The 13,502-nt window shown below is 43.4% G+C and overlaps 1 protein-coding gene across 1 annotated transcript in view; it reads left to right on the top strand.

Annotated features, from left to right (window-relative positions):
* ZDHHC15 (zDHHC palmitoyltransferase 15) overlaps window positions 1-13,502 on the top strand; it is a 216,843-nt gene that overhangs the window by 111,810 nt on the left and 91,531 nt on the right. Inside the window, exons 5-7 of the mRNA XM_078688832.1 lie at window positions 1,909-1,978; window positions 6,188-6,220; window positions 8,640-8,760. Coding sequence (XP_078544958.1) covers window positions 1,909-1,978; window positions 6,188-6,220; window positions 8,640-8,760 — 224 coding nt within the window. The remainder of the gene's footprint in view (window positions 1-1,908; window positions 1,979-6,187; window positions 6,221-8,639; window positions 8,761-13,502) is intronic.

Here is a 13,502-nt window from a genome sequence, read left to right on the forward strand (position 1 = left end):
ATCGGCTACCGACGCCGGTCCCGACCAGGCATGGAACGCGCCTCACCGCAGATCTCTCCGTATATACACCGGAGCGCCGCCTGCCCGCTCAGCTGCACCTCCGACCTGTCCTCAGCTATCCGCTCTCGCTCCGGTAACTGCAGCACCCCGTCTCTGCGTCCTCATCAACGAGCAGGTGCGGGATTCTTATCTTCCTCCAGCCGAGGCCCACTTGCCTCGTGGGTTCACCGGTGTCTCGTAGTCGTGGCGCCCTGCCTCACGGTCATGCAGGCTCCGCCTCAGCAGTCGGTCGAGCACTCCCACTGCGATATCTCCGTAACCTCGGGTCCGATTCACTTCAAATTTTCAGCGAGTGGTAGTTCATGGGTCCTCTATAATCGCACCAAATTTCAGCGGCATTGGAGGTGATTAAGATAGGATAAATGACGGAGATTGGCACAGGCTGCAGGAGCCTCACGTAAGTGCGGCCATGCTGCTCGTGCGCCCTCTAGCGCCCTCAACTAAAAAGGTACTTACCTGTGAATGAAGTTCATGGTCTTAAAAATTATATAAAAATCGGTGTTGTTTTTCTAAAATTGGTCTCAGATTTATTGTTGAGTGTGTCTAATTTTTTGCCTCTGTGAGTACAACAAATGCTTAGCACTACCATCTGATAAGCCTAAGTGCTCGCCAACACTACCGTTATTATTCTCTACTTTTGCCTTTTAAACCAATCTGGGTCTCCCTTGATTCTCTGCACAGTGTACTTCGTTTTAGTGCCCTATATAGAGCCAGCTTCCTACATTGTATGTTTGTTTTATTAATTTGATTAGGTGTACATCAATTCACCGTGTATTGATTTAATTGTGTCATTTAGCCTTTTGGTCTTTGTGCATTATTTTATGTTTTGTGACCTGTAGCATGTTAATGTATGTTTTGTTTTGTATCTTGAGTCTGACATTTTCATTTCATGCAATGCCAATGCTAGAACAAGGTGGCTCAGTATACATGCTACTTTGGCAAAGCAGCTTTCAGTGCTCTTTAAAAAGCCATCATATTAGGAATGTGACGTGCAGGACACCCACAAGGCCTTCGCCCCATATTTTGCAAACACTATGCATTGGATTGATGTTCTATGGCAGGTGCTCAGTTCGGTAGAGCAGTGCAGAGTTTCTGCTGTCCTGACTTTGACTCTGTTGTCTTTTCTCAAACCTTGGAATAGTCCCATACATAGTAAATGCGGAAAGTTGGGAATATATGAGCAAGTACAAGTTACACGCATGTCCTTTACACCCTTCGTGTTGTACTTTAAAGCCCAGTCTGTCCTTTTAAAAGGGACTCTGGCGGGCAGGTGCTGGGAGTAGGTCCTGGGTGACAGCGGGGTACTTAATATGCTTGGGTTGCCAAGGACAGCAGTCTTTCCCCTTCCAGAGACAGACATTGCATACATAGAAAGGTAGGGAGAAGGAAAGACCATGAGTGCCTGTATTACCTGTTCATGGTAATATCATGATGCTGGTAGTTTCAGAACTCATTGTGAAATGGGAATATTGCAGAGCCCCGGTTCGAGTTAACATGAAAGCAGATGCCACCCCTGACAGAAATTGGAGAAGGCTGTGCACCCTTTGTTGATCATATTGCTTTGGAGAGCCAATGGTAGAGAGCCTGGAAACTGCCAGCACTCTGGGGGTGGATGGGGGCTTTGAGAGAATTGCATAGCAAGGGAACAGATGTAATTTGTATGAAAGATCACATGCTCCACTTCATCTATATTGAATGGAATCCTAAATTAGCAGTCTCCTGGCTCAGCAGGAGGAAATGCTGTGGAACCAATTAGAAGCAGACAATTGAGTGAAGTGTATATTCTGTAATGGGGATAATTTAGCACCTGTGCATGCTGTACTAATTCAATATCCATTGTCATTTCAGGCATCCGCTTCTGCGACAGATGTCAGGTGATCAAGCCAGATCGCTGCCACCACTGCTCTGTCTGCGGCATGTAAGTGACTTGCGACAGTGGTTTCCCGGTGACAAGTTGAAGCAGTTTGGCCAGAGCCCGTTGCCTGGGTTACCACGTTCCCGAAAGTGACCAAGAGCACTTATAGACCCATCAGGGAGCAGTCATGTGCTCCATCTTTTTTATATATCAGAAGGCTGTCAATGGAATAAAAATACTTGAATGTGTTATTGCGCAGTGCCTGGTTGGCACAATAGTTCAACCTCTTATTTCATTGTAAATCCTGTGCCAACCTGGTCTGATCTTGGCCTTTCATCATGTAAAACATGTATCTTGGGTGCGCAAATAAATAGTTTGAGAAGCCTAGGTCGAATCAGAGTACAGGTCTTTTAATTACAGCATAAAAACGGCGGAAAGCTTCCCACACAGGGTCTTTTGTGTTTCACACTCAATATTTGCCATTCCAACTCCCAAGGAAGTGAACAGGAAAAAATGGTGATGGCACAACAGAGTTCTTCTTTTTTTAACATTTGTTATCATTTTTATGCTTTTTCAGACCATTACAGTATGTCACACTATACCTACAATAAATCACTGTTATTCAAAAAAAATCACAGGAGTGCATTCTTTAGGGTTTGACAAATATAGTAAAAGACATACGGCAATTAGTCAGATTCTCATATTGGTGGGTGTCAAAACAACATCAGATGTATTTTTCAGATGTTACAGTTGCCATCAGACTTGCCTACTCCATCTTTCCAGATAATATACTCTCATGCTTAGGACTGTGTTAATTCTTTCTTCCTTAAAGGAGTATGCATAACATCTTTTCTCATCAACAACATAGCTATTCCATGTTTTGCAAACAATAACATAAAGTGGGTTTTGCAAACGTGAAGGGGTCACAGCCCAACACACTAGTAGACACCATACATACACTTTGAAGGTAAAGGAGCTTAAGTTAAAGGTCTTTCCAGGATAAGGACTAACTGAAATGCATTCATATTTCCTATTTTTCAACATAGTGTGTTCTTCTGCCTTGTGGCTGCGTGTCTAGATTCCCCTTCTGGGGTTCGGTAGTCCCATGGCACTATTGATGGAATTTGCATCTACTGTTACTTGTTGCATTTGAGTGAGTGGTTATCCCTTTGGTGCAACCTGAGAAGCGAAGCAGTCCCTTGTTTGATTTAGACACATGATCTCCATTATGTAAGGAAAAAAGAAGGCCATTTCCCAGCTGAAAGCATTATTGAGGCAAGTGGCACTTGTCAGTATAAGAGCATGCAGACTAAATGAGGGCAGAGTGCCCAATTGAAGGCGTCTGAGCCCGTCATGAAATGTATCCCCCCAGCTACCCCTACGTCCTTTTTAGAATAGGTTTGCACATCACGTGACACTGAAAGTCGAAGCATGAAGGAAGCCATTAAGAGTTACAAGGGTACATTAGCCCTCATGCCATTTCTTACAAATATTTGAATAGTGGTATTCTGAGCTTTACTGACATTTGGAACCCAAACAAGATAATTCAAACTCTTACTCCAACTGAGTCTTGTTGTATTGCTTTAATAGCATTTACCTATGCATACATTCAGGACAAGTGTTTGTCTCCTGCATACATGGTGGTTTTGATGACTTACTGCCACTACAAATTAATAATCAGCATGCAGATTCCGTAGAGACCTTTAAACTTTAGGTTTCAATGAACTCTAAGCAAACTCATACACCGGTGTTTGCTAAAAGACCAAGTTACGTGGTGTGATGCAGCCAGTAATAAGATCAGGTTTTACCTCAAGCAAGTTTTGTGTCATCATGGATGATCTTACAGTGCAGGTAACATTAAAAAGTCTGTGAAGTTCTTTTGGTAGGAAAAACAAGAATACTTTAGGAAACAATAGAGTTTTAGGAAGTGGGGGTTTGAGTAAACAATAACTGCTTCCAACATTACAGTATAGATCAAATAAATATTCACCAGGGAACCTAACATTGATTCTGAAAGGATTATGCTTATTGAGTCAAACGTTAGCTATTCTTGTCAAAATACTGTTTGTACTGACGGCTAGGAACTCATTCAGAAAGAGTGATCTAAATTTCTCAATTATGGATAATGGGTCCTAAAATCCCTACTTTTCATCATATAGTAAAAAACATAAACCAGTTTCTAAGGTCTGTGAAAAAAAATCACCTACCCTATTTTCCGGCTTATAAGACGACTTTTTAACCCCTTAAAATGTTCTGGAAAGTCGGGGTCGTCTTATACGCCGGGTGCCAAAATTTACGGTATGTATTCATGCGTTTTTACATAGCGCGGACTTCATCCGAAGGTGTCAGACCGCTTCTCAATAGGAAATGGTGCATTACAGGAGGAAAAAGTGACATGTGTGCAAGTAGAGGTACGGTATAATATTGCAATAAATGGAGGGCACTCAAACACAAGAACGAACGTTATGTAGGCGATGGTGGCACTGTGCAAGTATCAAAAGCAAACAAAAAGTACCGTAAGAGGTAGGAAACAGAACAACACGATATCAGCCCCTCGCCAGCCAGAGGCAACAGTGCGGCCAATACTGCAAGATTGCTCTAAAGAGGGTGACTGACTGGCAATAAATGGAGGGCATTCAAACACAAGAACGAACGTTACGTAGGCGATGGTGGCACTGTGCAAGTATCGAAAGCAAACAAAAAGTAAGAGGCAAAGCGTTGGAAGTGGGGGTAGTCTTATACGGCGAGTATAGCACGAAACCTACATTTTATCAAGAAAAGTAGGGGGTCGTCTTATACGCCGAGTCATCTTATACGCCGAAAAATACGGTACTTACCTTGGATTAAATGGCACTTATGTCTCCGAGGGGGGTGCAACTTAAAGAGTTGAAGAATTTTGCCCCAGATCACACAGTTGGCCATGATGGAAAGCAGTGATTCAAACCCAAATAACATGCTTTTCAAGTATGACCCTATGCCTCTAGGCCACAACATAACTTTGTAAAAGTAAATACATAAAGCCTTTTATGTACATCCCTCTGTATTATGAACTACATCTCAGAACACCATAATATCTTATAAGTCCTCCAGTTTGAGGTAAGCAGTTTCTCTCTTCATGCATTGTTTTCAAAGTGCTAAATGGTCGCGGGCCAGAATATCTGAAGCATAAATTCAGATGATATGATCTATCTAGAACCCTGCGGTCCTCCTCAGCCTTCAATGTACTCAAAGTGAAGAGAGCGCATTGGGGAGGCAGCAGTTTATCAGTGGCACAGCCAAAAGATGGAATTTTCTTCTAATATCTCAGAAGAAATGTACAGATCTCTGTGCCTTCAGGAAAAAGCTGAAAACATGGAGTTTTAGGCACATTTGTGTTGCTCGTTTTTAGCACTCTTAAATCTGATATCCTTCTGTTTTACTTTCTTCTTGCAGCCAGCAGTACCTAGCATTAGTGTGCTATATACAAAAACATTTTTAATTTCATGCATTTTCAGGTCCTTCAGCATACTATATTTTGCATTGTATTTTGATAAGTCCATGAGTCTGTTTGTGTAACTTGATTCTCTTTCAGCAGTAGAATCTTTTATTTTTGCACTTAAGTCATGACATCACAAGTATTTCTTCAGAGAGAAAAAATCATGGCACCCGCTTCATTAATTACATGATCCCCCACACTTAAACTTAAAGATGATATTACTGTTCTGGCTATCATTCTCCATCATATTTGTCCTTTGTTATTTTATAAAAGCTGTTTATTAAAGAGAAATGGGTTGTGAAGTATTTATTAAAAAAGAGTGATGTAAACTAAACATACATGGACAATGGAATCTAAAATCACTGCATCATTTGGGGCTACTTACAATGAATGCTACGGTCTAGCTTCTATGGTCTGTGGCTTTGAAAGAATCACTCTAATTATTCCTTCAACTGCGTCTAAAATGGAGGATACATTTTGCTTAGTATGGGAGCTTAACCCCAGATGCCTAGTCAAGTATGTGGTTTCCCATTTATTTTAAGTGTTTTGTCCCAACTTGTTCGATATAGCAATGAGGGGAAACTTACTTGCAAGCCATGGTCATCAGAGAGGATGTATTGTATACTTTCAGGTCCATCAAACACTTTTTAGTCAACACCAAGCCTTTTTTTGAATTTACAGAAATTGAAAACTGGTTTAAAATGTGTATTGCATTTAGCCGAAGATTACTGTGAACTATGATGTAGCATGACTTCTGTTTTGTGTATTAATTGTACCTTTACTGTGTCTGCCCACAGGTGTGTTTTGAAAATGGATCATCACTGTCCATGGTAGGTTTCTGGCTGCTTTGAACGAGCGAAAATACCAGATACGTAATTCACTTCCAGGCTATTTATTGGGCTACAGGGAGGTGGAGTGTATGCACCTCAGAGTGAATCAGGGATGACGATTCATATAGGTTGACTGAATAAAGAATTGTGATTTTATTAAAGACCAAGGAGGCTAGCATTTGTATAAACTTTTATTTACTCCTTCTGAGAAGCAAACCATTAAAAACTTCAACAACACCACAATTAAAAATTGAATGTTCTGTCCCAAATATGCTGGTTAACCCCCATCTTCCTCCTCTTTTGTATGACCTTCTTCATGACCACTCCTGAATTAAACTCCAGCGAATAACCTATCCTCGTCTGGTTATCTGTGGAACAAAATCACCAAGGAAGCCTGTTCACATAAACTTTAAAAGAAATAGCATTAGACTGTACCCAATCCAACATTATAGTTACAAACATCACCATTAGAGTGATCACTCCTCACTTCAGCTTTGCCCTCCCCCACCAAGAGAAATGTGGGTGGAATAATGCTTACCTCCTAAGTCTTTAATAAAATAGTGATTCCTTATTCAGTTAACCTATAAGATATAGGGACTGAACATTCTATTTTTCATGTTGATGTTTTTGAAGTTCAATGTGGAACTGTTTAATGGTTTGCTTCTCCTGAGTAAATACAAGTTTGTGCATAACACTAGCCTCCTGTCTTGACATAAAGTCATGTGTGCAATCCAAGGAATTTTCTCCTGCCTTCTTGTTTTGACTTCTGTCCTTAGACCACTTGTTGTCTCCTCCACATAAATAGAACACAGACGCTTTAAAAAGGCTTGTGCTATTTTCAGATCCAGCTTGAGGTGCCGATGCAGTGCTTTAACCCCTCTGCTACGCTGAACGTTCCGCGCTGGTGCGGAACGTTCTATTGCGCGGGCGGGGCCGGAACGTTCAGCGGACGTACGCAGCACTACCGAGGTAGTGCACGTGAGGTCCGCTGAACGTGGCCAGCACTGAAGGGGTTAAAAGTAAAACATTGGAGAAAAGCGTTCCTGTGTTATGCAGTCTCCTGCAGTCACCCTGGCCACTTTCAATTCAATGTTGTTTTTGCACTAAATATAGCCTCATCCTCAAATTTAGACTCCCGGTCCATCATTTTGAAGAGTCAGAATTCCTCCAATGTCAATTATGCCATGCTGTCTCCAGCTCAGGGTAGAGATATGAACACAATTCTCTCTTTACTTATATGCTCGTTGTTTCAATGTTTGTTTTCTCTTCATCTTGCGTCTCCTTTAAGAGTCCTTATGCAATGATGAGATCTAGTCCTTTTAACTGAAATCGTCATTGTTAAACTACACAATGATCACTCCTCAGGTCTTGTCCTACCCATAAACTGACACCTTCAGAAGACCTAGATACCTATGGTGGTCCTCACTGCAGTGCAGGTCTTGAAGGATAGAAGGTAACCATGTGATCTGCAGATACAAGACTGTATCCACATGACTGCTCACAGTGTGTTTTACTCATATGTTTACTTTTTGGTCTTCCACAAACCAGTGAGATAATCATCGTAAACTACTAACGACCCTCAGACCCACTTATCTAAAATGTGAGGATGTTGTTCCCCCTTATTAAATTTATGTTTGTGAATTAAGCCCTGCCCCAAGAAAAACATTTACTGTGTGTAGAAACTACATAGAAACTAAATATACATTTTTTAATCACATAACTCTTCCACCAAGCAACAATCTGATAGGTGTGTCTTAATTTCACTACTGCCTATAATTGTTCATAATGTGATATGCGATTTAGCTCCATGCCAGACTTGTGAACCAAAGGATTCTCATGTGCGCCATGTAGCCTTCATCCAACTTGCATACACTCAGACTAGAAGAATGTAATAGTTTTATGTTAATACTGTTTTAATTGGAATAGTAGGCCCAACCTCCAGGCGTGTCTTTCCCTAGACCTGATTAGCAGTGTCCCTCTCTCTTTGTAAATTGGATGTTTGAGGGAAATAAGCAGGTGACAACAACAGCCGAAGGTTTTCCAATATTTGACCACTTCCCTCCAAGATCACTGGCGCTTTTGGCCCCTTATCAAAAGTAACAACAATCTCAAAATGTACAGTATAGGTAAACTCAGTAAAAAAGTGTTGTGTATGTTCTGTGTTATTGTTGGTTCCAATGTCATTTGTATTAATTATTTCATTTTTACATTGCTTTTGCTTCTTTTTGGGGTTTTGCATTTTATTTTCTGATGTTTACTTTTGATGTGTACCTTTTGTCTTTAGACTCTATAATTCTGTGACAATCATGTTTTTGAGAGAGTTTAAGAGTGCACCCTCACTCTATAGGTGGACTTTGTAGCATGTATCTCCTGGCAGCTCACTCTTCACATTGGTCCAGTATTTGTGTTTGTTTTTCAGGGTGAACAACTGTGTTGGATTTTCAAACTACAAGTATTTCCTGTTGTTCTTGGGCTATTCCCTGCTGTATTGCACCTATATTGCTTCAACAGTGTTTAAATATTTCCTGCTCTTTTGGGTGGTAAGTATTAAATTTAGGTGAAGTTTATTTTTTACATCTTCATCATGTTTAATCTTTCTAAACCATGGGGGAATGAGGTGCTCTGCAGATGAACTGAGCAGTTAATAAGTGGCACAGTAGCATTGTCTACAGAGCTGCTCAGGAAAAATGAAAAAGGAAAGAAAAAGAGGACCTATAAATCGTCAAAATGCAAAGCTCAAGACACCAATTCACCAAGACACCCTTTTCATCTCCCAAGTCTCTGGTCTGTCATGGAGTACCTCGGGGCTCCTCGATCAGCCCTATTCTTTTTAATCTTTATCCGCAGCCTCTGATCCCCATGATTAAATCCTATGGAATAGATTTGATAAATTACGCCGACGACACCCAATTGGTGTTCTCCTTAGAAGGAAGACAGGCGGTGACCTTGGAGACCTTTCAGAACTGCATGAGCAGGGTCCCCAGGTGGCTGAAAATAAACTCCCTCCAATTTAACGAAGGGAAGACGGAGGTAGTTTACTGTTCGTCAGCCAAACTGAGTCAGCAACCTTCTTATGAGATCAGGCTTGCACCGTGAGCTGATCCTTGCATCCCAGTGAAGACCGTGCGCAATTTAGGGGTATTGTTTGATGCGGATCTCCAAATGACCTCTCAGACCAATAAAACCATCAGTGTCTGCTTTGGATTGTTGAAAGCGCTCAGACAGATTTTGCCCCTTCTGCCTGGTGAGTCTAGACCGCTAGTGGTCAGGAGTGTGATCCTGGCCAGACTGGACTATTGTAACTCTCTATATCTAGGGGCCCCCTTATACATCTTACAGGGGCTCCAGAGGGTCCAGTCTATAGCGGCCAAGCTGGCACTTAAAAGACCTCGTAGTTTTTCCACTACGTTGGCGCTCAGAGACCTACACTGGCTGCCAATCGGGAGTAGAGTCGCCTTTAAGTCCCTATGTATTGTGTATAGAGCCCTGCACAACATGGGACCTATTCCTTTACAGGAAAGGCTCACCTGGTATAAGCCTACCAGGTCCCTGCGCTCCTCTAGCCTGGGTTTGGCAGCAACTACTAGGATCAGGAGATCGAGGATGGGAGGCAGAGCTTTCTGCACTTCTGCATCTAGGCTGTGGAATGAGCTTCCCCAGAACATCAGGCAAATTGACACCTTGTTGGGGTTCAGAAAGAGCCTGAAAACATGGCTGTTCGCCAAAGTTTAATTTTCTTGATTCCATCTAATAGTTCCGGCGGTTGTTTGTATGACATGACAGCTAGTGTATTGTTGTTCCATCTGACTACTTCCTGTTTGGGCGCCAGGATACCCGTAGGGTGACAGTTGCGCGTTATAAATAATAAATACAATACAATACAATACAATACCAATGCACCAGTGCACTCAATTCCAGACGCGCCCATGCGCCGGACTGCATTAGACTAATTCTTTGAAGCACTGCTCCAACACACTGCCAGGGGGTATCATGCAGCTGCACTGTGAATCTATACCACCCAGGAAATCACTGAGCAGAGCTGCATTTAAGCACAATCCCTGTGCACCGAAGCCAAAAACAACTGGATTCAAGCAGTGCTCTTACAACAAGAAGCAGATGTCCGTTACATACACACAAGAGGTGTTCCTTTGGTGCCTGGACTCAAAGTTGTGTGATAAATTTGCCCCAGTTCATCCAGAGATGATCAAAGACTGGAACGCAAAGTTCTTTGTTGCTAAACACAAGAAGAAGAAGGTGCAGCATTTGCATAGTTGCAGGCCTGTTCTCTCTTCTGTTCATAGGGCCTTTCCCACAACCTCTCCACTTGCCGTTGAAAGTCCAAGTTCAGGTCTAAAAAGAGAATAAAATAGCAAAGCGGAACTCAACCCCATCCCTTCAGCCTGACTCCAAAGAGAAGGTGAAAAGCTGTCAAGATGTCTGTCTCACACTCCATCGAGGTCACCAGCGACAGCAGATTCATCACTTTGTACTGATATGCCCTAAGTTTGCCGTGCTTTTATCGACCCCGCAGCAAATCGAGGTCTTCAAAGAGGCAATGTTGTAAATATTTCAGTGTGCATAGGCTCACTCTGGCACACCTTCTGGACCTACAGAGCCACAGGGGTCTCTAGTCTGTTTGTTTCCGGCAGGTCCATCTGTTCACATAGCTGTCTGTCCCCTCAGAACTCGTTACTGGGCCCATACCGACTCCAGACTCCAGACAGACTTCGGCCTCAGCCCCGAAATTCACGCCAGTGGATGACCTAATACCGACACCAACGTCTGATCCAGAACAAACATAGGCATGACCTCAACCGATGTCACACTATGAGATTGCAAAAGCAGGACCAGTTGTCAAGCTATTCACTTATTCTCAAGTTGTGCAAGAGTAAGATGCACACAAGGATTTCGATGATGATAGAGAGGAGGATGGCTCACTTCCCCCCTCGTTACAACAATGATGCCTTATGCATTAATTTGCAAAATGCCAGTGATTGGTATACCTCCCCTTAGACCGAGCTTGACCGACTCCTGGTGATCCAGATTTCCAAACCAAGCACCCCACTTTAGAGATCCGATTGTGCAGGCCTCCGAGAGGAACGTGAGTCGTAAATGGTTTCCAACCAACGCTTTAGACAGACAATGCAATAGGACTGACACCTTTGGCAAACATGTTTTCCTCTGCCAGCTTGCACTGCGATCCGTAAACACAGTCCATTTGTTGGACCGAAACAGAAATGCCCTTTTGGGGCATGGCCAGCTAGGTCATGTCGTCAGTCCATGAAGATCTTAGTCTCTCTGCCGTCATGCATGGTGGCAGGACACAGCTAAGTATATCATCCATGTTGGTCTGGACAAGACAGATTGCCTTGGCAGTGAGGTTGGTACAAGTGTTTTCTATTGCCAACATGTCTGGCTGATATCCACCAGGTTCTCTGACGATGTACAGGTTTTGCTAATGGAAATGCCTTTTGGGGCGTTGACCCCTGCTGAACAATTTCCACACTACTTTCCAAAATTAGGGTCTATTCCACAGGTATAGGTAGAGAACACCTTCATAGGCAGAAATGCACTTACTTTCAATGCAGTGGAGGCATATTCACCAAGGTAATGCATATACCGGTTGCGGTACAAATCTTTCAGCTCCCACTACAACGGCCAACAAACTGCTTTAATTTGCTATCAGTGACACAGGCACAAGCAATGGGGAGTCAGGATTAAGCTCTTCCTCTTGTGTTGGTGATCCATCACATCAAATAGATGGGTCTTGCACATTGTTTAAACAAGCTATAGCCTAATTTTTGTCTCCTCTTCACCCAAAATTCCTCCCACACCAGAACGAATTTAAGCAGAGCATCTGCCCATCCCGCTAAAGGAGTTATTCCTGCTGCTCTGTAGTAGTAAGATTGAGAGGGCACCAGAAGTGGAGAACGATGACGGTTGTTATTCTCACTAGTTCTTCATCCCGAAAAAGGGAATCTTGGAATTCTTCTTGCCTCAACTCCTATCTTCTCTGGACCTGAATAATGGAATGGTGTCCTCAGACTTTCAGGGTGCTTATTTTTATATACCCGCCCTTCTTAGTGGGCCAGAAGCATTTTCAGTTTGTTGTGTTGTCCCACCTGATTCCCTCACAGAGGCTTCCATTCATTAGGGCGATCCTGGAGACGGAGTTTGGGGCTTTTGTTTGCAGCAACGAGTCCAGGTTATTCGGGCTGTGGTTCTTATGTTTCATGCTTTACCTGGATCCAGGTGAGGGTGACTATGACACATCTTAGACTCTTCCGGGCCTATTCGCTAATTGCATTTTGTAATATGTTTCGTAGTAACACAACAATTCTACTAAAGTCCTACATAAGCGTAAACTCCACATCCACTGCTTCTATCTTTTGTATGTGAAGAGCCTCACACATGTAAGATTTCTACTTAGGGGCCAATTCCGATGTTGGACGGACCTGAGTTCGTCCGACATCGGCCAGGAGCTGTAACCGACCGACCTGCTGTCATCGGTTACAGCCCTGCTAGTACGATGCGACCGAACAGGGTTTGGTCGCATTCGTATACTTAACAATACAGGCATGCATTCCGAGCGGAATGCATGCCTGCATTGTTGAAAGCAGGAGTGCAGTTCATCCCGGCACCCTGTGGCCGGCACCCCAAGGTGCCTGCCACCGGGTGCAGGGATCAACGGAGGGCACCATAGGTGCCCCTATCCGACAGCCTCACACCCATGAGGGCCCTGCTGGGGGCCCCAGAGACAGCTTCCGACTGCCTTTTCGTGCCGGACACACCGGCACGAAAAGACAGTGAAAAGCTGCCATCGTACTCCCTCTGTCGTAAAGAGGCGACCGGGGGAGTACTGAGGGATTTCCGGACTGCGGACAGGCTCTCCGAGCCTGTCGTCTGCAATCCAGAAATCCGAGTCAGATTCCTTTCCGACCGAGCCCATCAGAATGGCTCGGCCGGACAGGGATCTAGCCCACACATTCCGGTTCGGTCGGAGGGCTCCGACCATCGTTCGGAGCCCTTCCAACCGGAATCGGCCCCTTAGTAGTAAATGTGGGAGGGATCAGGGGAGTGACGTACATACTACAAAATTAGTGGTGATTTAAGGAGGAGTTAAAGTAGGGCTAAGGAGTAGTTTAGGAAGGGACATTCACACACCTAAAACGAGTGTGATCACTTCTATTCACACACTGCACTTCTAAAGTAAGCACAGCTGAAAAAAAACAACCAATAGTAAATGTATTCCAGCTCAGAGCTGAAGTAAGTTCAGTATTAC

This window comes from Lissotriton helveticus, chromosome 4_1 (genome assembly GCF_964261635.1).
Source record: "Lissotriton helveticus chromosome 4_1, aLisHel1.1, whole genome shotgun sequence".
Taxonomy (NCBI): domain Eukaryota; kingdom Metazoa; phylum Chordata; class Amphibia; order Caudata; family Salamandridae; genus Lissotriton; species Lissotriton helveticus.